The sequence below is a fragment of the Schistocerca piceifrons genome, chromosome 9 (assembly GCF_021461385.2).
Source record: "Schistocerca piceifrons isolate TAMUIC-IGC-003096 chromosome 9, iqSchPice1.1, whole genome shotgun sequence".
Taxonomy (NCBI): Eukaryota; Metazoa; Arthropoda; class Insecta; order Orthoptera; family Acrididae; genus Schistocerca; species Schistocerca piceifrons.
The window spans coordinates 114176493-114201966 of NC_060146.1; the positions used below are offsets into that span (position 1 = coordinate 114176493).

General features: G+C 40.1%; 1 protein-coding gene across 1 annotated transcript in view; it reads left to right on the plus strand.

The window, feature by feature from the left end:
- Positions 1-25474, plus strand: part of LOC124716914 — a 381964-nt gene that overhangs the window by 263169 nt on the left and 93321 nt on the right. Inside the window, exons 19-21 of the mRNA XM_047243483.1 lie at positions 1251-1407; positions 7674-7921; positions 20785-21016. Of these exons, the coding sequence (XP_047099439.1) occupies positions 1251-1407; positions 7674-7921; positions 20785-21016 (637 nt within the window). The remainder of the gene's footprint in view (positions 1-1250; positions 1408-7673; positions 7922-20784; positions 21017-25474) is intronic.

Below are 25474 nucleotides of genomic sequence, written 5' to 3' on the forward strand. Positions count from 1 at the left end.
AGAGTGTTCCTGGAACCACTCTGTAGCAATTCTGGACATTTGGGGTGTCGCTTGTCCTGCTAGAATTGCCCAAATCCATCAGAATGCACAATGGACATGAATGGATGTAGGTGAGCAGACAGAATGCTTTTGTAAGTGTCACCTGTCAGAATCATATCTAGACATATCAGGGGTCCAACTACATATGCCCCACACCATTACAGAGCCTCCACCAGCTTGAAAAGTCCCCTGCTGACATGTAGGGTCCATGAAATCATGAGGTTGTCTCCATACCTGCACACATCCATCTGCTCGATATAGTTAGAAATGAGACTCATCCAACCAGGCAACATATTTCCAGTCATCCACAGTTCAATGTCAGTATTGATGGGCCCAGGTGAGGTGTAAAGCTTTGTGTCATGCAGTCATCAAAGGTACACGAGTGGGCCTTCATCTCCAAAAGCCCATATTGATGATGTTTCATTGAATGGTTTGCACGCTGGCACTTGTTGATAGCCCAGCACTGAAATCTGCAGCAATTTGCAGAAGGGTTGCAATTCTGCCATGTTGAACAATTCTCTTGAGTCATCATTGGTCCTGTGCGCAGTGATGTTGGAGATTTGATGTTTTGCCTGAATCCTGATATTCATGGTACACTCACGAAATGGTTGTACAAAAAATGCCACTTTATCACAGCACCATATTCGCCCAGTTTACATAACTTTGTATTTGAAAATGGATGCCTATACCAGTTTCTTTGGTGCTTCAGTATATTTCTTATCAGCTTGCTCGCTAAATATCCTTTTAAAGTGAGGACTTATCAACAAATGTATCAGATTCATTTGCTTCAGTCTCTCCTCAATAAGAAATACGGTTTCCTTAAGTTGCCCTACCTCCATCTCTCCTTGCAGCCTATTATTAAAATAAGCCAAATCTTGTATATTATCATTATTTTCAGTATTATTTTCATTCAGACAGGTCATGTTTCCTTTTTTTATTATTCAGTTTTCTTTCTTTCTATAAAATATTGTGTGCATTTTGATACATTCTATGATATATCTCATCTGGAGGAATGTAAAATATGATACATTTTATATCATTACCCTTGCAGCTGCAGAAAAGTGAAATAACTGACTGATTTCTCATAGCATAGGTTTATTTTGAGTTGGATGTGTCCTTTGTTTTTATTATATCATAGATTTTAATAGTAATGTTGAGATCAAATAATGTAATTTAAACACAGTGTTATTTACTTTTTTACTTGTTAATAGGAATTGTCGAAGGCCAAATGTGGAACAGGCAGTTAGGAAACAGTTACTGCAATGTCTGGATTTACTTCAAAACTCCAAAATAACAGCAACACGTCGCTCACCTGGGCTGCCCCTCGTGATCAATAAAGTTGCTGTTGCAGATTGCCGTCCAGATAAGGTGAGTAACAATGCTGGTGCTTACACTGATGATCCAAAAGATTAAGTCTACATATTTAATAGTGTTTTGGTCCACCTTTGATAAACTAGACAGCAATGATTCTGTGTGATATGGATCAACAAGTCCTCAGCAGCAGTCTGGAGGTACGTGGAACTACACTCCTGGAAATTGAAATAAGAACACCGTGAATTCATTGTCCCAGGAAGGGGAAACTTTATTGACACATTCCTGGGGTCAGATACATCACATGATCACACTGACAGAACCACAGGCACATAGACACAGGCAACAGAGCATGCACAATGTTGGCACTAGTACAGTGTATATCCACCTATCGCAGCAATGCAGGCTGCTATTCTACCATGGAGACGATCGTAGAGATGCTGGATGTAGTCCTGTGGAACGGCTTGCCATGCCATTTCCACCTGGCGCCTCAATTGGACCAGCGTTCGTGCTGGACGTGCAGACCGCATGAGACGACGCTTCATCCAGTCCCAAACATGCTCAATGGGGGACAGATCCGGAGATCTTGCTGGCCAGGGTAGTTGACTTACACCTTCTGGAGCACGTTGGGTGGCACGGGATACATGCGGACGTGCATTGTCCTGTTGGAACAGGAAGTTCCCTTGCCGGTCTAGGAATGGTAGAACGATGGGTTTGATGACGGTTTGGATGTACCGTGCACTATTCAGTGTCCCCTCGACGATCACCAGTGGTGTATGGCCAGTGTAGGAGATCGCTCCCCACACCATGATGCCGGGTGTTGGCCCTGTGTGCCTCGGTCGTATGCAGTCCTGATTGTGGCGCTCACCTGCACGGTGCCAAACACGCATACGACCATCATTGGCACCAAGGCAGAAGCGACTCTCATCGCTGAAGACGACACGTCTCCATTCGTCCCTCCATTCACGCCTGTCGCGACACCACTGGAGGCGGGCTGCACGATGTTGGGGCGTGAGCGGAAGACGGCCTAACGGTGTGCGGGACCGTAGCCCAGCTTCATGGAGACGGTTGCGAATGGTCCTCGCCGATACCCCAGGAGCAACAATGTCCCTAATTTGCTGGGAAGTGGCGGTGCGGTCCCCTACGGCACTGCGTAGGATCCTACGGTCTTGGCGTGCATCCGTGCGTCGCTGCGGTCCGGTCCCAGGTCGACGGGCACGTGCACCTTCCGCCGACCACTGGCGATAACATCGATGTACTGTGGAGACCTCACGCCCCACGTGTTGAGCAATTCGACGGTACGTCCACCCGGCCTCCCGCATGCTCACTATACGCCCTCGCTCAAAGTACGTCAACTGCACATACGGTTCACATCCACGCTGTCGCGGCATGCTACCAGTGTTAAAGACTGCGATGGAGCTCCGTATGCCACGGCAAACTGGCTGACACTGACGGCGGCGGTGCACAAATGCTGCGCAGCTAGTGCCATTCGACGGCCAACACCGCGGTTCCTGGTGTGTCCGCTGTGCCGTGCATGTGATCATTGCTTGTACAGCCCTCTCGCAGTGTCCGGAGCAAGTATGGTGGGTCTGACACACCGGTGTCAATGTGTTCTTTTTTCCATTTCCAGGAGTGTATATGTCTACACAAAGATCACACAATTCCCATAGATTATGTGCCAGTAGTTTGTGGATGCAGAATTGCTGCCCAATAGTATCCAAGATGTGGTCCATTGGATTCAGGCCAGGCAAATTATCTACCACTGCAAATTATTGAAGTAGATAGCTTCTGTAACTTCATATGGGTAGAAATTATACTTGACAACTTGAATACATTAACAATTGTTTACTTTTACCAACTCCCACCTCAGATGATACAGTTGCTGAACAGTTCAAAGAAAGCATGAATCTCATTGGAAATAGGTACCTCACTAATATAGTTATACACTGAAGTGCCAAAGAAACTGGTATAGGCATGTGTATTCAAATACAGAGATATGTAAACAGGCAACACCTATAAAAGACAACAAGTACCTGGAGCAGTTGTTAAATCACTTACTGCTGCTACAAGATTTAAGTGAATTTGAATGTGGTGTTACAGTCCATGTATGAGTGATGGGACACAGCATCTACGAGTAGCAATGAAGTGGGGATTTTCCCATTCAACCATTTCACAATTGTACCATGAATATCAGGAATCCAGTAAAATATCAAATCTTTGACATCGCTGTGGTCAGAAAAATATCTTGCAAGAATGGGACCAACAGCAACTGAAGAGAATCGTTCGGCTTGACAGAAGTGCAACCCTTCTGCAAGTTTCTGCAGATTTCAATGCTGGGACATCAACAAGTGTCAGTTTGTGAACCATTCAACAAAACATCATTGATATGGGCTTTCGGAGCTGAAGGCCCACTCGTGTACCTTTACCCCTCGCCTGAGACCATCAACACAAACACTGGAAAACTCTTCCGAGTTTAAACACTTTGATGGCCACCAAACTCCCCAGACATGAACATTATTGAGCACATCTGGATGCCTTGGAACGTGGTGTTCAGAAGAAATCTCCACCCCCTCGAACTCTTACAGATTTGTGAACAGTGCTGCAGGATTCATGGTGTCAATTCCCCCAACACTACTTCAAATATTAGCTGAGTCCATGCCACCTTTCTTAGGCTCTTCAGTGTTGTTTGTGGTGACACCAGTCTATCATCAAATATGTCAGCAAAAAACATGTTTAAAGCTGGTGGTAGGCATAAAATGTTATTGGAATAAATTCTCAGAAAATTATTTTGAATAACTAGTCAGGAGCCCACTCTAAGTGTAAATGGTTGCAAAAACATACTTGACCTCTTTGCAACATATTATCCTGAGCAAACAGGGATTAGTAACCACAAGGTTGTTGTAGTGAGTCTAAATACCATAACATCAAAATCCACCAAAAGTAAACACAAAACACATCTATTTAAATAAGCAGATAAAAATTTGCTTGATACCTTCCTAAGAGCTACAGTCTCCAGTTACAGTCTCCAGTCCTTCCAATCTGACTGTGTAACTGTAGAGCAGATGTGGTTCAAATTATAAGAAACGGTATCGATGGCAGTTGAGAGATGTATACCAAACAAACTAATAAGACACGGTACTGATCCTGCATGGTACATAAAACAATTGAGAATCTTGTTGTGGAAGCAAAGAAAAAATCATGCCAAGTTGAAAAGAACTCACAACCCCCAAGACTGGCAAAATTTTACAGAAACATGAAATTCAGCATGAATTTCAATGTGAGATGCTTTTAATAGTTTCCACAGCAAAACTGTCTCAAAATCTGGCAGAAAATCCAAAGAGATTCTGGTCATACACCAGCAGAAATACGTGATCAGTATAAACAAAGATGATGGACTTACCAAACAAAAGTGCTGGCAGGTCGATAGACACACAAACAAACACAAACATACACACAAAATTCTAGCTTTCGCAACCAATGGTTGCTTCGTCAGGAAAGAGGGAAGGAGGGGAAAGATGAAAGGATGCTCCTTCCCTCTTATATATGAATATAATAGAGGGAAACATTCCACATGGGAAAAATATATCTAAAAACAAAGATGATGTGACTTACCAAACAAAAGCACTGGCAGGTCGATAGACACACACACAAACACAAACATACACACAAAATTCAAGCTTTCGCAACCAACGGTTGCTTCATCAGGAAAGAGGGAAGGAGAGGGAAAGACGAAAGGATGTGGGTTTTAAGGGAGAGGGTAAGGAGTCATTCCAATCCCGGGAGCGGAAAGACTTACCTTAGGGGGAAAAAAGGACGGGTATACTCTCGCACACACACACATATCCATCCACACATATACAGACACAAGCAGACATATTTAAAGACAAAGAGTTTGGGCAGAGATGTCAGTCGAGGCAGAAGTGCAGAGGCAAAGATATTGTTGAATGACAGGTGAGGTATGAGTGGCGGCAACTTGAAATTAGCGGAGATTGAGGCCTGGTGGATAACGGGAAGAGAGGATATATTGAAGAGCAAGTTCCCATCTCCGGAGTTCGGATAGGTTGGTGTTAGTGGGAAGTATCCAGATAACCCGGACGGTGTATCACTGTGCCAAGATGTGCTGGCCGTGCACCAAGGCATGTTTAGCCACAGGGTGATCCTCATTACCAACAAACACTGTCTGCCTGTGTCCATTCATGCAAATGGACAGTTTGTTACTGGTCATTCCCACATAGAATGCGTCACAGTGTAGGCAGGTCAGTTGGTAGATCACGTGGATGCTCTCACACGTGGCTCTGCCTTTGATCGTGTACACCTTCCGGGTTACAGGACTGGAGTAGGTGGTGGTGGGAGGGTGCATGGGACAGGTTTTACACCGGGGGTGGTTACAAGGATAGGAGCCAGAGGGTAGGGAAGGTGGTTTGGGGATTTCATAGGGATGAACTAAGAGGTTACGAAGGTTAGGTGGACGGCGGAAAGACACTCTTGGTGGAGTGGGGAGGATTTCATGAAGGATGGATCTCATTTCAGGGCAGGATTTGAGAAAGTCGTATCCCTGCTGGAGATCCACATTCAGAGTCTGGTCCAGTCCCGGAAAGTATCCTGTCACAAGTGGGGCACTTTTGTGGTTCTTCTGTGGGGGATTCTGGGTTCGAGGGGATGAGGAAGTGGCTCTGGTTATTTGCTTCTGTACCAGGTCGGGAAGGTAGTTGCGAGATGCGAAAGCTGTTGTCAGGTTGTTGGTGTAATGGTTCAGGGATTCCGGACTGGAGCAGATTCGTTTGCATGAACCATTACACCAACAACCTGACAACAGCTTTCGCATCTCGCAACTACCCTCCCGACCTGGTACAGAAGCAAATAACCAGAGCCACTTCCTCATCCCCTCGAACCCAGAATCCCCCACAGAAGAACCACAAAAGTGCCCCACTTGTGACAGGATACTTTCCGGGACTGGACCAGACTCTGAATGTGGCTCTCCAGCAGGGATACGACTTCCTCAAATCCTGCCCTGAAATGAGATCCATCCTTCATGAAATCCTCCCCACTCCACCAAGAGTGTCTTTCCGCCGTCCACCTAACCTTCGTAACCTCTTAGTTCATCCCTATAAAATCCCCAAACCACCTTCCCTACCCTCTGGCTCCTACCCTTGTAACCGACCCCGGTGTAAAACCTGTCCCATGCACCCTCCCACCACCACCTACTCCAGTCCTGTAACCCGGAAGGTGTACACGATCAAAGGCAGAGCCACGTGTGAGAGCACCCACAAGATCTACCAAATGACCTGCCTACACTGTGACGCATTCAATGTGGGAATGACAAGTAAAAAACTGTCCATTTGCATGAATGGACACAGGCAGACAGTATTTGTTGGTAATGAGGATCACCCTGTGGCTAAACATGCCTTGGTGCACGGCCAGCACATCTTGGCACAGTGTTACACCGTTCGGGTTATCTGGATACTTCCCACTAACACCAACCTATCCGAACTCCGGAGATGGGAACTTGCTCTTCAATATATCCTCTCTTCCCATTATCCACCAGGCCTCAATCTCCGCTAATTTCAAGTTGCCGCCACTCATACCTCACCTGTCATTCAACAATATCTTTGCCTCTGCACTTCTGCCTCGACTGACATCTCTGCCCAAACTCTTTGTCTTTAAATATGTCTGCTTGTGTCTGTATATGTGTGGATGGATATGTGTGTGTGTGCGAGTGTATACCCGTCCTTTTTTCCCCCTAAGGTAAATCTTTCCGCTCCCGGGATTGGAATGACTCCTTACCCTCTCCCTTAAAACCCACTTCCTTTCGTCTTTCCCTCTCCTTCCCTCTTTCCTGATGAAGCAACAGTTTGTTGTGAAAGCTTGAATTTTGTGTGTATGTTTGTGTTTGTTTGTGTGTCTGTCGACATGCCAGCGCTTTCGTTTGGTAAGTCACATCATATTAATAGGGAAACATTCCACGTGAGAAAAATATATCTAAAAACAAAGAAGATGTCACTTACCAAACGTAAACGCTGGCACGTCGATAGACACACAAACAAACACAAACATACACACAAAATTCAAGCTTTTGCAACAAACCGTTGCCTCATCAGGAAAGAGGGAAGGAGAGGGAAAGACAAAAGGATGTGGGTTTTAAGGGAGAGGGTAAGGAGTCATTCCGAGGTGGCTCAACTTGATGTTAAACTGGTGGTCATAAATTTTTCGTTTGCAGCATATGTAAATCTGTGTGTGTGTGTGTGTGTGTGTGAGAGAGAGAGAGAGAGAGAGAGAGAGAGAGAGAGAGAGAGAGGAGATACATTTGTAGATTTTCTTTTCAGCTGCTCCTGCAGTTGGCAGCTTCCAGGCTTACTGAGATAGCATCCCAGGAGCTGCCAAATTATTCATTATCTGGAGAGAAGCAACTGGCGGTTCCTGATGCATTTGACCTGCCACAGATGAGAGCTATTTTGTGCTTGGCCGCTCTGATAAGAGATGCTGGACTGTGGATTGGCATGACCCCTTACATAGAGCCCATCACTTTCCTTTGCATTACCAGAATTACTGATTGCTCTGCATGGCCTATCAGGTACAGCCTTTATTATTTCAGTTGATGACTATGTTTGGCTTACAATTGCAGATTGGATATTCTAAACTCCCTCTTATCTTTGCTATAAACAATAACCATTATGTTATTAATTTGTAAACTTCACAACTACCTCCTTTGAAATGCTTTGTGATCAGTTCCCACTCACATTGAGATGAAATAAGAGGAAAAGTTAGAAATTATATTAACATTTGTGTTATAATAAATGAATATTCTTTCTGCCTGATGTCTGCAACTATGTTTCCATAAGTCATGATTTTTGTTGTTGACCTGTGGTCTTAAGTGGTGATTCTTCACTGCAGAAAGTATTTTTGGGTTCAGATTCACTTTTTATATGAGGGTCATTCTAAATGTAAAAAACATTTGTTTCTTGAGATCGTTTTATTTGAGATAATGAAAGAAAATTTATTTTACAACATATTTTGATATCTTAGCTATTTTTCTATGCATTTAAGCATTTGTTGTAGCAATCCATGGGCCTTCTTATACCTTATTATTAGTTTCCACCATATTTTTGAACCAGTCACTATGTCCTCTGCAGTTCATTTCATTTTTATAGTTCTTTCTAGCATGCACACACACATGTATGCAAGCCCAAAAATACACACACACACACACACACACACACACACACACACAGAGAGAGAGAGAGAGAGAGAGAGAGAGAGAGAGAGAGGCAGACACATACACAGACAGATGGAGACAGGGAGTTTGCAATGGAAGCTTTCAGTGTCTGATGCTTACCTTCCTCAACCATAAAATCTACACTATAATAACATTTGCTTTTTAAGTACTTTTCAGTGTTTTTCTCTGCAGTTTTTAGTTTGTTGCCCTTGAATTTGGATCAAGTTTATTGCTACACTTCAAAGCCATTTTACACAAGCTAAGTCTGTGACAAGGCATCATGTATTCTGATGTTTCATAAACATGTGTAAAAGAATTTACTTTGAAAAGTTGTTGGTTTCTTAGTTCAAAGAGGAGTATTTCATAAATGAACACTCAGGGAATTGTCATCAGGTCAAGGCTTTCAATAATGGTTTACAAGCTTGCTTGTTGTTTATTCTCTTCATAACTCTGATGATTTATACTGTAGCTTGTACACTCTGAGCAGGTTTGTGTTTTCAAGACCCCAAAGAATTATGCCTTATCCAGCAACTGATATAAAATATGCACGATATAAATTTTCTTAACAGTTAAATGGCTCTGAGCACTATGGGACTTAACCTAAGGACGTCACACACATCCATGCCCGAGGCAGGATTCGAACCTGTGACCGTAGCGGTCTCGCGGTTCCAGACCTAGCGCCTAGAACCGCTCGGCCACTCCGGCCGGCAACAGTTAAATCAGTTACATTATTTAGAACTCTTATTGTTTATATAAAACTGTTTTATTGCTTCACTAAGCAATGAATACAATCAGTCTATAACAAGTTTTTGCTTAAAATAACTCTAATTAATTTAACAGTGTCTGCAGCAATCACCTCTTTGTCCAAATAATTTAACTCTGATGTATATTCAGCAGCTTGTTTGGTCCTGAAATGTACTATTTGTGTTCTGTAAGGTTCAGTTCCATAGCATTAATATTTATACAGGTTTCAAATTCTTTAAGAGTTTGTTTATTATTGTGTGCTAGTTCTTTGTTGATCTTGTAGAAAACTACTGCTTTTGAGTCATCTGTATGCAGAATTCTTTCTGAGGTTATTGTAAATGGCATTTATGTATGAGGAACAATCAGAAATTATTTACAGTAGTAAGTTTTTGTACCTTATTTATCAATGAACATAAGTGAATACACATGGGATCTCTTGTTATACTCCCAATTCATGTTAATACAATGCTGCCAGCTTCCTGGCAGCTTCATTATTGTATCACAGAACTGTTGTATGGAGGTGCTAAGCATCCACTTGTGGACAGCTGCTTGCATTTCTTCATTGTTGCCGAACCTCTTACCTCGCAATGTTTCCTTCACGTTATTGATAAAGCATAATCAGATGGAGCAAGACCCAATATGGTGGCTGTGGCACAACAGTGAAGACCAGTGATGTCAGCTCTGCAGTCACGGCATTGCTAGTGTGGGGCCACAAATTGTTGTGCTGAAGGAGCACTCCTTTTGACCAGTTAGCCTGTCTCCTTTGCTGAATCTTGTGTCTAAATTGTGTAAAGGCATTGCAGAACACCCTGCTGTTGGCTGTTGTTCTTTGTGGAAGCCAGTCCACAAGTGTCAAGAGAGACAGAGATCATCTGGTTGCCTGCAGATTGAAACTCTCAGGATGTTTCCGTCACATGGACTGGAATTTCTTCTCAGATGTATGGTAGCAACACCATGACTCATCACCAGTTTCTCCAAAAAAATGTGGATGTTCCTTCTTCATTTGCAATTGTTGACAACAGACTTCAGTTCTGTTCTCCTTCTGGGCCTGGGTCAAGTCCCATTGAACCCCGTGTACACACACCTTTTACGTACTGGTATCCAAGTTGTCACAAATAATGGAGTGCAGGGTTGTACAGTCAAGGCCTATTCCAGTTCATCAAAGGTTAAGCACCTATCAGTCATAATCAGTGTTCCCTGGAGTCCGCAGTGTTGTCAGATGACCAGTACTTACATTATTGTATGCAAATTCCATTCTAATAGCGAACCCAGCAATCCAGTTGTAAACAGCCTTTTGTTTAGAAGTTCCTTGGCCGTACACCTCAGTTAGCTGTTCACAAATATCTATTTTTTGGCTCTTTGTTTTCACAAGAACCATGCGGTCCATCTTTGTCCATGATAGTCACCTCCCATCTTGTCCATAGCTTTCTCTGCTTAACATCAAATGAGCACTGTGCTTTCACTATACACACTGTTCATAACTGCATCTAGTGTCTATTTGGTGTAGTAGAATCAGATCACTGTCCTATACGAGGACATACCCGTAGTTTGCATGGTATTTGTAAAACAATGTGATTTTAAACCATTTCTGAATGCCATTCATAATACAGGAGCAGTAATGGACCTAGCATGAATCCTTGGGATATGCCTGTTTGTGTCTCCTTCCAATTAGAACAGGCTCTCTCACCTTTTGTTGTATAACTACTGTATGTTTCCTATTTTTGAGATAGAATGAGAACCAGCTGAAAGATTTTCCGTGAAAACCATAAGCAGGCATCTTGTGCAGCAGCAGTCAAATGCCTTAGTGAGGTAACAAAAGATACCAGACTCATACAGCTTGTTATCAAGACTTTTGCTTATGTTAGTGGATAGTTCATTAATAGAATAAGATTTTCACTCTGCAGCAGAGTGTGCACTGGTATGAAACTTCCTGGCAGATAAAAACTGTGTGCCAGACTGAAATTCAAACTTGGGATCTTTGTCTTTCACGGGCAAGTGGTCTACAGGTAGAGGCAAAGGTCCCGAGTTCGAGTCTCGGTCCAGCCCACAGTTTTAATCTGCCAGGAAATTTAATATCAGCGCACACTCCACTGCAGAGTGAAAATCTCATTCAGAAAACATCCCCCTGGCTGTGGCTAAGCCATGTCTCTGCAATATCCTTTCTTCCAGGAGTGCTAGTTCTGTAAAGTTCACAGGAGAGCTTCTGTGAAGTTTGGAAGGTAGGAGACAAGGTACTGGCAGGAGTAAAGCTGTGAGGATGGGATGTGAGTTGTGCTTGGTACCTCAATTGGTAGAGCACTTCCCCGGGAAAGGCAAAGGTTCCGAGTTTGAGTTTTGGTCCAGCACACAGTTTTAATCTGCCAGGAAGTTTTAGTTCATTTTGCACAGTACTTAGCCCCTTACTAAATCCATACTGATTATTCAGAATAATGTTATGAGTTTTGTTATACATTTCTAATTCATTACAAACTGTTCACTCAAATATTTTAGAAAAAAGACTTAATGGTATTGATACCAGGAAGAAATTTCATTCATCTTGTCTGCCCCTTCTGTGCATGAGTAACATTCCTGTGAATTTCACCCTGTTGTGTAGAAGCAGCCCTCCAGCCCTCATCAAATGACAGATTTACTATAAGGCAGAGTTTAGATGCTATATTATATCATCATGGTTTTATTATTTTTGTTTGAATTTCATCGCACACCCACAGATTTAAGATTATTTAAAATGAATCTTCTGGTGCTGCCACCTCATGACATGAGTAAATTGAAATTCTCCATACCTGTGTTGCATTATGTTGGGAGGAGAAAAGTCATCCACATTATTTCAAGTTGTAAGGTACCTGTTGAATTCTTCACAGATCTGGGTGGAGCTTGTAACAGTTTCTCCATCACTTTCTAATGTAGAGTTAAAATGATTATTTTTTCTCAGCACCTACAGCAGTCTTGACACTTTGCTGTACAACTTTCGAATTGTTTGTGGCATTTGAGATGAATGTACTGTTCGCCATTTTTTCCTATTTAACAACACTTTCAGATGTTCTTTTGTAACTGTTAACATATGTGAGAAACTCTGCATCATGGTCGTTCTTTGCGTCCATGTGCAGTTTCCTCTTTCTATTGCTAGAGATCTTTATGCCTTCAGTTATTTGTGAGTTTGTTTTAATGGTTCTATGATGTGCTGTTATGAAGTGGTAATTTTCATTGAATATACTTATGAATTCTGATACAAAAGCATTGTAGTTAGTACACTGACAGAAAAGAATCATAGACCAATAAATAATTGATTTAGAGTAATGAAATATTGGGAGCATATTTGTCAAGGTAACCTATTTAAGTGATTAACATTGCAAGATCACAAGTCAATGTAAGCACAACATAAGCCATTGCAAATGTGTAACCACAAGAATGTTGAATGCAGACATGTGTGCATTGTGTTGTACAGGTGCCACATGTCAGGAAATGTCAAACATAGAAAATGTAAAAGTAGGTGTGCCTCAGGGATCTGTACTGGACCCCTTCCTGTTTCTGATAATGATCAATGACCTCCCCTCGTTTATTAGATCCACCACTGTATTACATACAGATGATACGACTTTTCTTCATAGCAGTAACAATCTTAATGATCTTAAAACCTGTGCTGAAAATACACTCACTCATGCAGCATATTGGTTCAGAGCAAATGGTTTCCTGCTAAGTGAAAATAAAACTCAGCAGATAATCTTCACTCTAAGAGACAAGCCACTATCTGATGACCCTAGTTCTGTTAAATTCCTGGGAGTTTATTTAGACAAAAAGTAGTAAGCTATCTAGAGTAATTAATTTATTAAGACAACTCAGAAATTGTGTACCTGAATCATACATCAGATCATCTTATTTTGCATTTTTCCAAAGTATAATATCCTATGACATTATCTTGTGGGGTAACTGTAGTCATATACATGACATCCTATTATTTCAGAAGAAAGCCATTAGGATAATTACAAATTCTTCACATAAGGCTCACTGCAAACCCTTATTTACTAAACAAAATATTATGACAGTAATAAACCTCTATATATACAATGTCTTAATCTTTATGAAGAAGAACCTACAAGATGTGAAACTTAGAGAAAATGTACGTTGTTACAACACAAGAAGCATCAAACACATATACACCTTACCACAGATTATCAAAATCAATAAATAGCTATGAAGTCACAGGGCGCAAACTATTTAATAAGCTGCCACATGCTATACAGGATCTTCCTGAACATACATTCAAAGAAAGACTGCATGAATGGTTTATTGCCCACCCGTTCTATGATATCAATGAATTCTTCAACTGTAAAATGCAGTAATCCAACAGATGACCCACTGTACATTTATTGTAATATAAGCTAGAATATTTCAGTAGTCGATACCTTATCACACTGTATTATAAATTGAATCTTCATTTTGATGTTGTCAATTGCTTTCATGGCCTAAAGACAATAAAATTTTTATTATTATTATTATTATTATTATGCAGTTCAATGCCTGTTGCACTTGGTCAGTGAATACATGGATGGTTAATGTTAGTTGTGGATGATGCTGCAGTGGTCATCCGATGATGTGCTCGATAGAAGACAGATCTGGTGATGAAGTAGGCCAAGGTAACATGTCGACATTCTGTACAGCATGTTGGGTTACAACAGCAATATGTGGGCAAGCGTTATCCTCTTGGAAAACACCCTCTGGAATGCTGTTCATGAATGGCAGCTCAGCTGGCCAAATCACCCAACTGATGTGCAAATTTGCAGTCAGGGTATGTGGGGTAATGATAATAGTGCTCCTGCTTCCCTGCAAAATCACACCCTGGACCATAACTCCAGGTGTAGGTCCAGTGTGTCTAGCATGCAGACAGGTTGGTTGCTGGCCCTCAACTGTCCTCCTCCTAACCAATTCACAGCCATCACTGGCAGTGAGGTAGAACCAGCTTTCATCAGGAAACACAACAGACTTCCAACCTACCCTCCAATGAGCTCTCATTTGACACCACTGAAGTCGCAAATGGCAGTTGTTTGGGGTCAGTGGAATGCTTGCTACAGGGTGTCTGAGTCAAAGACGTTCTTGAAGTAACTGATTTGTAACAGCATGCTATGCCTCTGTGGTGCTAACTGCTGCAGATGCAGTACATTGCACCAAAACCATACACCAAACACAATGGTCTTCCTTCTCGGTAGTGCCACGTGGCCATCTGGAGCTCCGTCTTATTGCGACCAGACATTCTTGTGGCATAACTGGCAGCAGTCGTGTACAGTGGTTACATTCCTGGCAAGACTTTCTGCAGTATCACAGAAGGAACATCCAGCTTCTTCTTTGTCACCTTAAAGGCACTGTTGAATAACTTTAACTCAACCCGCCCAGTCTCAACAGTAAGTAATGCTAGTGACTGCTACAGCATGTTGTTGTTGTTGTTGTTGTTGTTGTTGTTGTGGTCTTCAGTCCTGAGACTGGTTTGATGCAGCTCTCCATGCCTACAGCATGTATTTAAAGCAAATCTGATTTGCATCCTCTTAGTGGTGCTACCAGTGCCACACTTGAGTGTCTAGTGTGAAATTTGGATAGATATCTTTCAGATGTAGAAACACGGCTGTCAACTTTTGTTTATGTCACACAACTCCTTCTTGGTGTAGCGGATTTTTTTTTCCATCACTGTACTTATTGAACACTGATCTCTGAGTGACCAAGAAGTTTCATAAATCCACATTTCATTGACTGGTGTTCCTGACTCTTTTCACTTTATAGGTTTTATCTCAAACTGGCATTTAAACAGAAATGGATGCATGGTCAGGTATCCTCAAGCCTAAAATCAACTTTTTGTAGTGCCATAATTTATACTGCTACAATATTATCTGCACAGCTTGTAGAAAACTCTGTTACTCTAGGGAATTTGCTAAAATTTAGTATTTGGCCATTTGTAGATAACAAGCCCTTCAGTGAAATGGCAAACCTTGATCAGCTCTTATATGTATGTTGAAGTCAGCACAAATAATGCCCTTCATTTGTTTTACTTGTACTGTCCAGTAATATAATTCCATATGAGAACAGGAAATGAAGATATGGAAAATAAACCAACACTGTTTTATTTTGGTCAGCTCAATGACAGATACTGCTAAGGAAACAACACACTGAACTGCACTTATTTTTTAGTTTGTCCATGTGTTGAATCCACTTTAATTTGTTATTCAGCAGGACCCCAAAGAACTTTAAAAAGTTTGTTTCAATCATTGTACAACCAGTAAAGTTTACATTTGTTGATAACTGGTCATTATTTCTTGACTGAAATTGAATAATCTGTGCCTTTGTGAGATTATGAGTTAAACTGCTGCTGTGAAACTGTTGCAGTCTTTTTCAGTTATCATCTGAACTGTGTCTGGTAAGCTTTCATTTTGCCTTTGAGTATGTCTATGTCATTAGTAAACATTACCTTACATGTTTGGAACTGTCCTTTAAAGTTAGTAGTGAAAGGTCATTTATGTACATTAGAAACAAAAGCTCAAACATATGAGGTATCTTGAGCAGAATGACATTCTCAGTGCCAACCAGCACATGACAATCTGAAAGCTTTGGATCAAGGAAACTAGGTAGATGCAGTGTTTCTTGATTTCTGTAAAGCATTTGGCTCAGTACCGCACCTATGCTTATTGTCAAAAGTACGATCATATGGGGTACCAAGTGAAATCTGTGACTGGGTTGAGAACTTATTGCTAAGGAGGACACAGCATGTTATCTTGGATGGAGAGTCATCATCAGATGTACAATTAACTTTGGCTGTGATCCAGGGAAGTGTGTTGGGACCCTTGCTGTTCATGTTGTACATTAATGATCTTGCAGACAATGTTAATAGTAAAATCAAGTTTTTGCAGGTAATGCAGTTATCTATAATTAAATACTATCTGAAAGAAGCTGCATAAATATTCAGCTATCTCTTGGTAAGATTTAAACATGGTTCTGAGATTGTCAACTTACTCTAAATGTTCATAAATGTAAAATTTTGCACTTCACAACATGGAAAAACATTGTATCCTATGACTATAATATCAATGAGTCATTGTTGGAATTGAAAAACTCATACAAATACCTGGGCATAACACTGTGTAGGGATACGTAATGGAATGATGACATAGGTTCAGTCATGGGAAGAGCAGGTGGTAGATTTCAGTTTATTGGTGGAATACTGGGCAAGTGCAATCAATGCACAAAAGAGATTGCTTGTAAATCACTCATGAGACTGGTTCTAGAATATTGCTCAAGAGTGATGGATTAACAGGGGATATTGGATGTATAAAGAGAAGGGCAGCATGAACAGTCACATGTTTGTTTAACCCACCGGGGAGTGTCACAGAGATACAGAAGGAACTGTTCTGGCAGACTCTTGAAAACAGACATAACCTATCCTGAGAAAGTCTGTTAATAAAGTTTCAAAACCTGGCTTTAAATGATTACTCTAGGGATATACTATAACCCCTGACACATCACTCAGGGATCGTGAGGATAAGATCAGAATAATTACTGTATGGACAGAGGCATTCAGACAATGATTCTTCCTGCACTCCATACATGAATGGAACAGAAAGAAACCATAATAACGGATACAATTGGATCTACCCTCTGCCATGCACCTCATGGTGTTTTGCAGAATATAGATGTAGATGTAGATGTGAAGATGGCACACTACTGAGCCTTGAAGGAATGCCTATGTCACTATGAGATAAGTGTCATGCCTGTGACTGTCTTCTGTCATGATGGCAAGACTCCAGAGATGCAAGAGAGATACCATTAATGCCACAACACTTTAGTTTACTAAGTAGAATTTTGTGATCCACACAAAGTGCCATTACAAATCCTTGTAAGGATACCACTATTGACACTGATATTAACAGCTTATTTCTGGCATCTAGAATTTTACTGGTATTCTAGAAGGTTGTCAACATTAGAGTATCCCTGCCAATAGCTGGGGATTCACTAGTAGGCTGTGTGCATCTTTAGTGAGTGGTCAAATGTGATGATCAGGCTATGATCCAGGTGCCTGGGTAAAAAGACAATTTTTAAAGAAAGGAACAGTTTACAAACAATAATAATAATAATAGGTACAAGAATCAGGTGCCAAGGAGATAATATAGAATTCATGGAAAGTACTTTTTCTAAAATAATTGTGAAGAATTACGATATACTGTCAGCTGAAGATCTTGGGATGGTGTGTGTATGGCATCCATTTGTAATACATGGACAAATAATTTCCATGTATAAAATCTTGTAGTCAAAACAATTCTTATACACAGCAGTATGAAGCAATAAAGTTATTAATATTTTTCCAATGCAAACTTATTGAGATAAACTGATCTGCATCGCTCTGCAGCAAGTTTCTGTTGAAATGAATGAGACTAATTAGGGCTCATGTAATTGCTCTCATTAAAATAAACATTTGAATTACTTTTATTGAACAGTTATTGAATATAGTTATCTATTAATAACCCAAGCGGGCTTGTAAATAGAAGATACAAACATATCAATATGTGTAACATCGCCATGACTGACGAGGTCACCTGATATCACAGACCGCTGTAAGGAGTACAGCTATGTTTGACATTGTAACGTATTGATATTGTATTCCTTACTAATTGCTGACTTCTGAAACTTTTGAATCAGAGCATGGCTTTTCTCTAGGGAGCACGTCTTGTTGTATGATGGCAACAATATCCTAGCGCTAGAAGCCACACACCATCTCAATGTGGCAGGAGAGTTGTTGGGCTTCAGTAAGGAGAGAATTATTTGAAGAAATCTGCTAGGAAGTATAATTAAGAGCAGATAGTGTTATGGCAGTTCATAGGAGAAAGGTGTTTGAGTAATTCAGTTATTTTGTGGAAAGACACATGGGATTAGTTGTGAGACTTATGGCTGAAATAGTAACATGTTTGTGAATCAGTAATTCTTGTGGAGAAACATATTGACAGTAGAACATAAATAAAAAGACTTCTGTGATCAGGGATTACCTGTTTAAATAATGTGCAAATGCTACTTAGCAGTATTTACTTCAGTATGCATGCGAAACAAGCTTAACTGTCAAAACAAGAATGGGTGAGTTTCGGCCTAGTTAGAGAAATGTATTATGTGCCTAAAAGGACAATAAAACAAAGTAATTCAGGGAAAGAGGAGTATATTTCCATCAATTTCTTCTCAGTTTATTTTTAGATTATTTTTGCAGCTATCAGACTATCAGAGTTGGGTATGGGGGCTTTACATAGAGAACTTGGTCCATTATGAAATAAACCTGGTCATGTCTCTAATATAAATACATGTCTCTCATACTTTTCAAACAATGGAAACTCTAGTAGAAATATCAATAGTGTAGGAAAAGATAGCTTGCTACTTACCATAAAGATGACATGCCAAGTTGCACACAGGCACAATTAAAAGACACTTACACGTAAGCACACTTTACACACACATGACCACCAACTCTGGCGCTCAGACCAGTTGGCAGTCATGTGTGTGTGAGGTGTGCTTGATTGTGTGAATGAATGGTGCGTGTTTCTCTTTTTCTGACCAAGGCAATGGCCGAAAGCATATGTGTAAGCATCTATCAATTTTGGCTATCTGCAACTTAGCGTGTCGTCTTTACAGTAAGCAGCGATCTATCTTCTCTTAGACTTTTCAAATATCAATGATAGTCCATTGGAAATGGAAAAAGTCACTTTGAAATAATAACTGTACAAGTCAAATGACTTTGTTTTATTGTCCCTTTTGCACATAAAACTCTTTCCTAATAATGCCAAAGCTCATCCATTTATTGTTAACAGTTATGTTTGTTTTATATTCACAATGAAGTGACCATTGTCACATTGCATTTCCCAGTTAATTAAATAGATAATCACTGATCACAGAACCCTTTACATTTATATTCTAGTATCCATATGTTCCTCCATAACAATTACTGATTCACAAACACGATACTGTTTCAACCTTAACTCTCATAATTATCCCTACACAACTTTCCATGAAATGACTGAATTACATAAACACATTTCTGCTATGATGAAACATAACACTTTCACCTCTTAACTATCTTTCTACCAAATTCTTCATACAATTTATCTGTGATGTAGCTGGGTGGGACCACTTTGTGTGAAAGCCCAACAATTCTCTTTGTGTACACCAGATCAGCACATGACCACTAGTACTGTTGCCATAGTACAGCAAATCAGAGAAAAAGCATGCTCCACTTTGAAAGCTCCAGAAACCAGTGATAAGTAAGGAGTACAATATTGATACATCACAACATCACAGATAACAGTACTTCTTACACCCGTCACATGAAATTTCATAGTGGGTGAATAGAAGGCAATCCTGTAGCTGGCTCAACTCAGAATTTCCTTCACTAGCTGCTATTATCCTACTTTGATTGCTGCTGCAGTTAACTCAGACCAGATTGGGCTTGTCTTCGGACAGTGGCTGTCGTGATTTCTGATTTACTGCATGACCAGAGTCATGGGCCTGTTATTTGCATTTCTCAAGCTGATATAACATTTCTCTATTTGATGACCCTGCAGCTTCCATCAGTGTAAGACTTATTTTGAACTACACTTAATATTATAATTGGAATACGCATGCACCACTAAGTAGTTGGGCTCAAACTTACATCGATTTCAATTGGGAACTTTTACTGTTTGGCGTTATAATGTGAACAATTTAATATTTTATTATAGAATGCTACTACGTCTTCCCTAAATGTTTGTTGGCTTTAACATGAGGGCTGCCACACAAATTACATGGTGCAGAGTGGAGAGTGGTTGTAGATATGCATTTTTATTGGAAAGCCACCTACATTTCTGATGTAATGAACCACTTAACTCATCCATTTGCTAAACATTTATCAACATAATATACAGAGTTTAATGGTATAAGTGCAGATATTTTTACTGGTGACTGAGGACAGTCTAGTGTACAATATTACTTCAGTTTTTAATTCATGTGCAGACTAATAATTGTAGCTATTAGGAGCAGTATGTTTTTAAGTTGTTTATTACCTCCAGGTACATATGGCAAAGGCAAGCTATTAATGCCCACTCTCCCCTGGGCAGCAGGTAAGGTGTTGACATGTAGACACACAGTCACAAAAAGTTTAGTCTATACTGACAACCATAGTCCACTTACTTGTGCAGTTACAATTGCACAGAAAACATTAGGCCATAAAGTTTGTGACCTGTTTGTGGGAAGACTGTTTATCGCAGAGAAAAAACAACTCACATGCTGATATGTGTGCATATTACAACATATAAAAATATTTCTACTGATATGTGTTATACCCCATACATATTTGAAATTAAAAGAGGGACTCTCAATACTTAAGACGTGACTCTATAATGGGGAAATGCTAAGATGAAAACATTTAGACACAATGAACATCAATAGTTTCTGCAACAGCAACACTGAGAATGCATGTTCTATCACTACAGGAATGCGTGCCAGCAGCTGCTGACTGCCATCAGCTCCAAGATCGCCCCAGCCAGCGGCAGTAGCCTCGAGTCCCTGGTTCGGCAGTACCCCAGCCTGGGGCTCCGTATCCTGGACACCCTCAGGGGAGACTGGCAGAGCCTCCCACAGCAAGCCGCCCTCCTGCCTGCCCTTATGCTCCTCCTGCAGGTCTCTGCTCACGGCACCTGTCCCCACAGCCTCGGAAAAATGCAGGTCGGTTCTCATACACACCGTATAATTTTATTCGATAAAAAGTTACAGTCCATAAAAAGTATTTCTAGTTAAAAACTTCACATGTATGTTCTGTGTTTATGTCTGCTCGGTATTTTGTCAAACATTAGCAACAAATAAGAAGAAATGGTTAGAATATCCGTGACATTTATTAACCCTGTCACTGTGCATTTACGCTCAGCGGCTCCCGCCATGTGCGCGCTATTTTCACCCGGTGCATATATATACGACTGTAGCAGTCTACCGTTATTATTGAGATAAAAATGAGACACAAAATCCAGTATTGTCGGTGTAAATTGTTTCCTTTTTTTAAAATATTTGTTCAGAAAGTCTTATTTTGTTCAAAAAAGGTACTTTGTTAAGAGAAAAAAATACAAAACATATTACATTAGTAATACTTTAAAGTGTGATATCTCTCGAAACAAAAATTCAAACATAAAGGCACATTACATTTTACACAAATGTATCTTGTGTCACTTCATTTATCATGTTTTGCACATACAATACACCTTCTCTGGGCAGCCTTCTTCTTTGAAGTTCCTGGGATTATCGAGATAAAGTGGCGCTCGGTTAGGCGTAAGGGATTGTCACCATCAGCCGATCTCCTTCCACATCGTCCCTCTGTTTGCATTTTGTGGTGAATCTCTAGGATCTCCTTGATAAGTTTCTGTTGAAAATCAGATACTGAAATATTTTGTCGTGTTTGAGTTTTATATAATGCATGTGCATTGAGCAGAGACAGATCCACCAAATGAAAAAATACTTTTTATACCATTTTACAGTTTTTTGTACACATTCTACTGAACTTAGCATCATGTCGCTCCTGTCGACGGCCCCCATATTTTCAGTGTAGCTTACGATGCAAGCTGGTTTTGTTTTTGGTTCATTCATGGTTCTGTCAATTTTGTCAGTTGCTGTAATTTCGCTTGTGTGAAGAGTTGAAAGCATCCTCACTTCCCGCTTGTCCTGCCACTTCAGAGCAAGAAGTTTATCTGTTGACATAAACTCGATCTCGCCTTTTTTTTTTTTTTTTTTTTTTTTGATAAAGCACGCATGCCTCTCCGGTTTGTTCTCACAGTTCCACAGGCATTAGTCATTCTGTCATGCAAATAAGAAAATAACATTGGGCTAGTGTATCAATTGTCAACATATAATGTGTGACCTTTACCAAGGTAACGTTCAAGTAAAGTGAGAACAATGCTTCCAGGTATTCCAACATTTATACCAAAGTCAGTTTCTTTTTGTACCTCTGTTGCTGCACTCACATAAATAATAAAGTCAAGAATATAACCAGTTTCACAATCACATAACACAAAAAAGTTTACACCAAATCTGTGGTGTTCGGAAGGAATGTACTGCTTGAAGAAGACACGACCTTTGAAGAGAACTAAACTTTTGTCAATGCACAAATTTTTAAAAGGATAGAAAGCACCTGAAAATACTTTTCCTAAGTGATCCACAATTCGACATAATTTCCAGATTTTGTCATCTCCAGGGTCCTTACTGTTATCAGCAAAATGTAACATCCTAAGTAACAGAAGATATCTATCTCTCGGCATGATTTGCGCAAACATTGGAGTAGACAGTAACTGATCATTGGTCCAATAACTGTTTATTTCGTTTTTTATCACTTGAGCCATCAGAAAATTTACAGCAAGGAAGCAGTAAACTTCGTCACTGTGTTTTTCCAACGTCGCAGTCTTGAATTTTCACTGGCATCATTGCAAAGGTGTTCATAATATAAATTACATTTCTCAGATATGTAGCTCACAATTTCTTGGCTAAAAAAAACTTGGAAGCAGTCGTATACAGTACATAAATCATCCAAATTGACAATTTTGCAACCGGAACCACTATTATCAAAATTATACACTTTAGAGTCCAAATCAGAGTCTTTCCATCTAAAATCAACTGTTTTGTGTCTCTTAGGAGATTTTTCAGGTGTACGCTCAGGCTATTCTTTGGAGTCGGAGAAAGAATCGACAATAACATCAAAATCTGGATCTGTATTCAACATTTGTTGGTTCACAAATATTTTTTATATTTGTGGTGACAGATTTATCTGCCAGTTCGTCGTCGTCATTATCCGTCCACCCATAATCAGCTGGACTGGGCATGATGATGTCCTCGTCGTTGCTTTGGTTTAGAATACCCAGCAGCTCATCGTCTGTAAATGGACGGTAACATCGCGCCATTTTATTCGGTAATGCGGAAACAGCCGCACACAAACTAGGTAATATAGCGATATGAATGAACTCAGCAGGAAGAGAATTCAGCTTTCAATAGTCATTCAGGTATTTCCTAGTATTCCAACAATTAAACTGCATACTGGTGCAACAATTACCTCCGACTCGCTGGCCCGATTGTCGGCGTTATATGTAACTATACGACTGTAGCAGGGAACCGCTGTAAGTATTTTTTATAGCAAATAGTATATATACGTCTGGAGCACTGAAATGATTAGCGTATATTTACGTCTGGAGCAGTGAAAGGGTAAAAATATGTGTCAGTTTAACTTAACTTCTGCTCATAATCCATTCAATTGTAGCATAATATTTGGTGCAGGTTTTAGTTTAATGGTATAATACTCTTGCTTGCAAATTTCTTTTCATATTTTAGAATTCAACTTTCCACATTCCATTATCACACTCTATACAGTTCTTCTCTCAGAACAACAGACTGATGCAAGATCAGACTTACTACTTTTACAAGCGCATGCCTGACATAACACTCTTTCGCACCAAGTAACTGACTTCAGAGATATTACATTATAAAGTTACTCCAGTGGTTATAATGTTTACATTTTGAGAGAAAAGAATTTCACTTACAACTCATTTTTAATTTGGGACTTAAGATTGTTTCAATAATCAATATTAATACTAATAATAATAGTCATTGTATCTTGTTACAAAAATAAGCAAAATGAAAGATTAAGGAAAGGCAAACCTACATTTCTAGCATTTGTAGACTTAGAGAAAACTTTTGACAATGTTGACCGGAATACTCTCTTTCAAATTCTAAAGGTGGCAGGGGTAAAATACAGGGAGCGAAAGGCTATTTACAATTTGTACAGAAACCAGATGGCAGTTATAAGAGTCGAGGGACATGAAAGGGAAGCAGTGGTTGGGAAGGGAGTAAGACAGGGTTGTAGCCTCTCCCCGATGTTGTTCAATCTGTATATTGAGCAAGCAGTAAAGGAAACAAAAGAAAAATTAGGAGTAGGTATTAAAATTCATGGAGAAGAAATAAAAACTTTGAGGTTCGCCGATGACATTGTAATTCTGTCAGAGACAGCAAAGGACTTGGAAGAGCAGTTGAATGGAATGGACAGTGTCTTGAAAGGAGGATATAAGATGAACATCAACAAAAGCAAAACAAGGATAATGGAATGTAGTCTAATTAAGTCGGGTGATGCTGAGGAAATTAGATTAGGAAATGAGGCACTTAAAGTAGTAAAGGAGTTTTGCTATTTGGGGAGCAAAATAACTGATGATGGTCGAAGTAGAGAGGATATAAAATGTAGGCTGGCAATGGCAAGGAAAGCGTTTCTGAAGAAGAGAAATTTGTTAACATCCAGTATTGATTTAAGTGTCAGGAAGTCATTTCTGAAAGTATTCGTATGGAGTGTAGCCATGTATGGAAGTGAAACATGGACGATAAATAGTTTGGACAAGAAGAGAATAGAAGCTCTCGAAATGTGGTGCTACAGAAGAATGCTGAAGATTAGATGGATAGATCGCATAACTAATGAGGAAGTATTGAATAGGATTGGGGAGAAGAGAAGTTTGTGGCACAGCTTGACCAGAAGAAGGGATCGGTTGGTAGGACATGTTCTGAGGCATCAAGGGATCACCAATTTAGTATTGGAGGGCAGCGTGGAGGGTAAAAATCGTAGAGGGAGACCAATAGATGAATACACTAAGCAGATTCAGAAGGATGTAGGTTGCAGTAGGTACTGGGAGATGAAAAAGCTTGCACAGGATAGAGTAGCATGGAGAGCTGCATCAAACCAGTCTCAGGACTGAAGACCACAACAACAACATGTACAGCAATCTTGAAATAATATCATTTGAGTGAAAATAATTTTTATATGTGCATTTTATGTTGACACACGTGAATGTCATTAAATAATATTTACATTGTAAATACAGATGTGAAAAAGGTTGCTGTATCAGAAGTTTTATGGGAGCATGTTGTTTGTGAGTGCAGTGTATCATGTTCTTCAATAAAGAATGATAGTGTATCACTGGGTAATTTCATTATAGTGTCTAATTTTCCTGGCAATTACTTTATACAGAGAGGAGGTGCAGCATGACAGTCATCAGTGGATGTAGAGTCATTGCCAGATGTAGAAGTTACTTCACATGTGCTGCATGGAAATGTGTTGGGTCCCTTGCTGTTCATATTGTATATTCATCACTTTGCATGCAGTAATAGTAG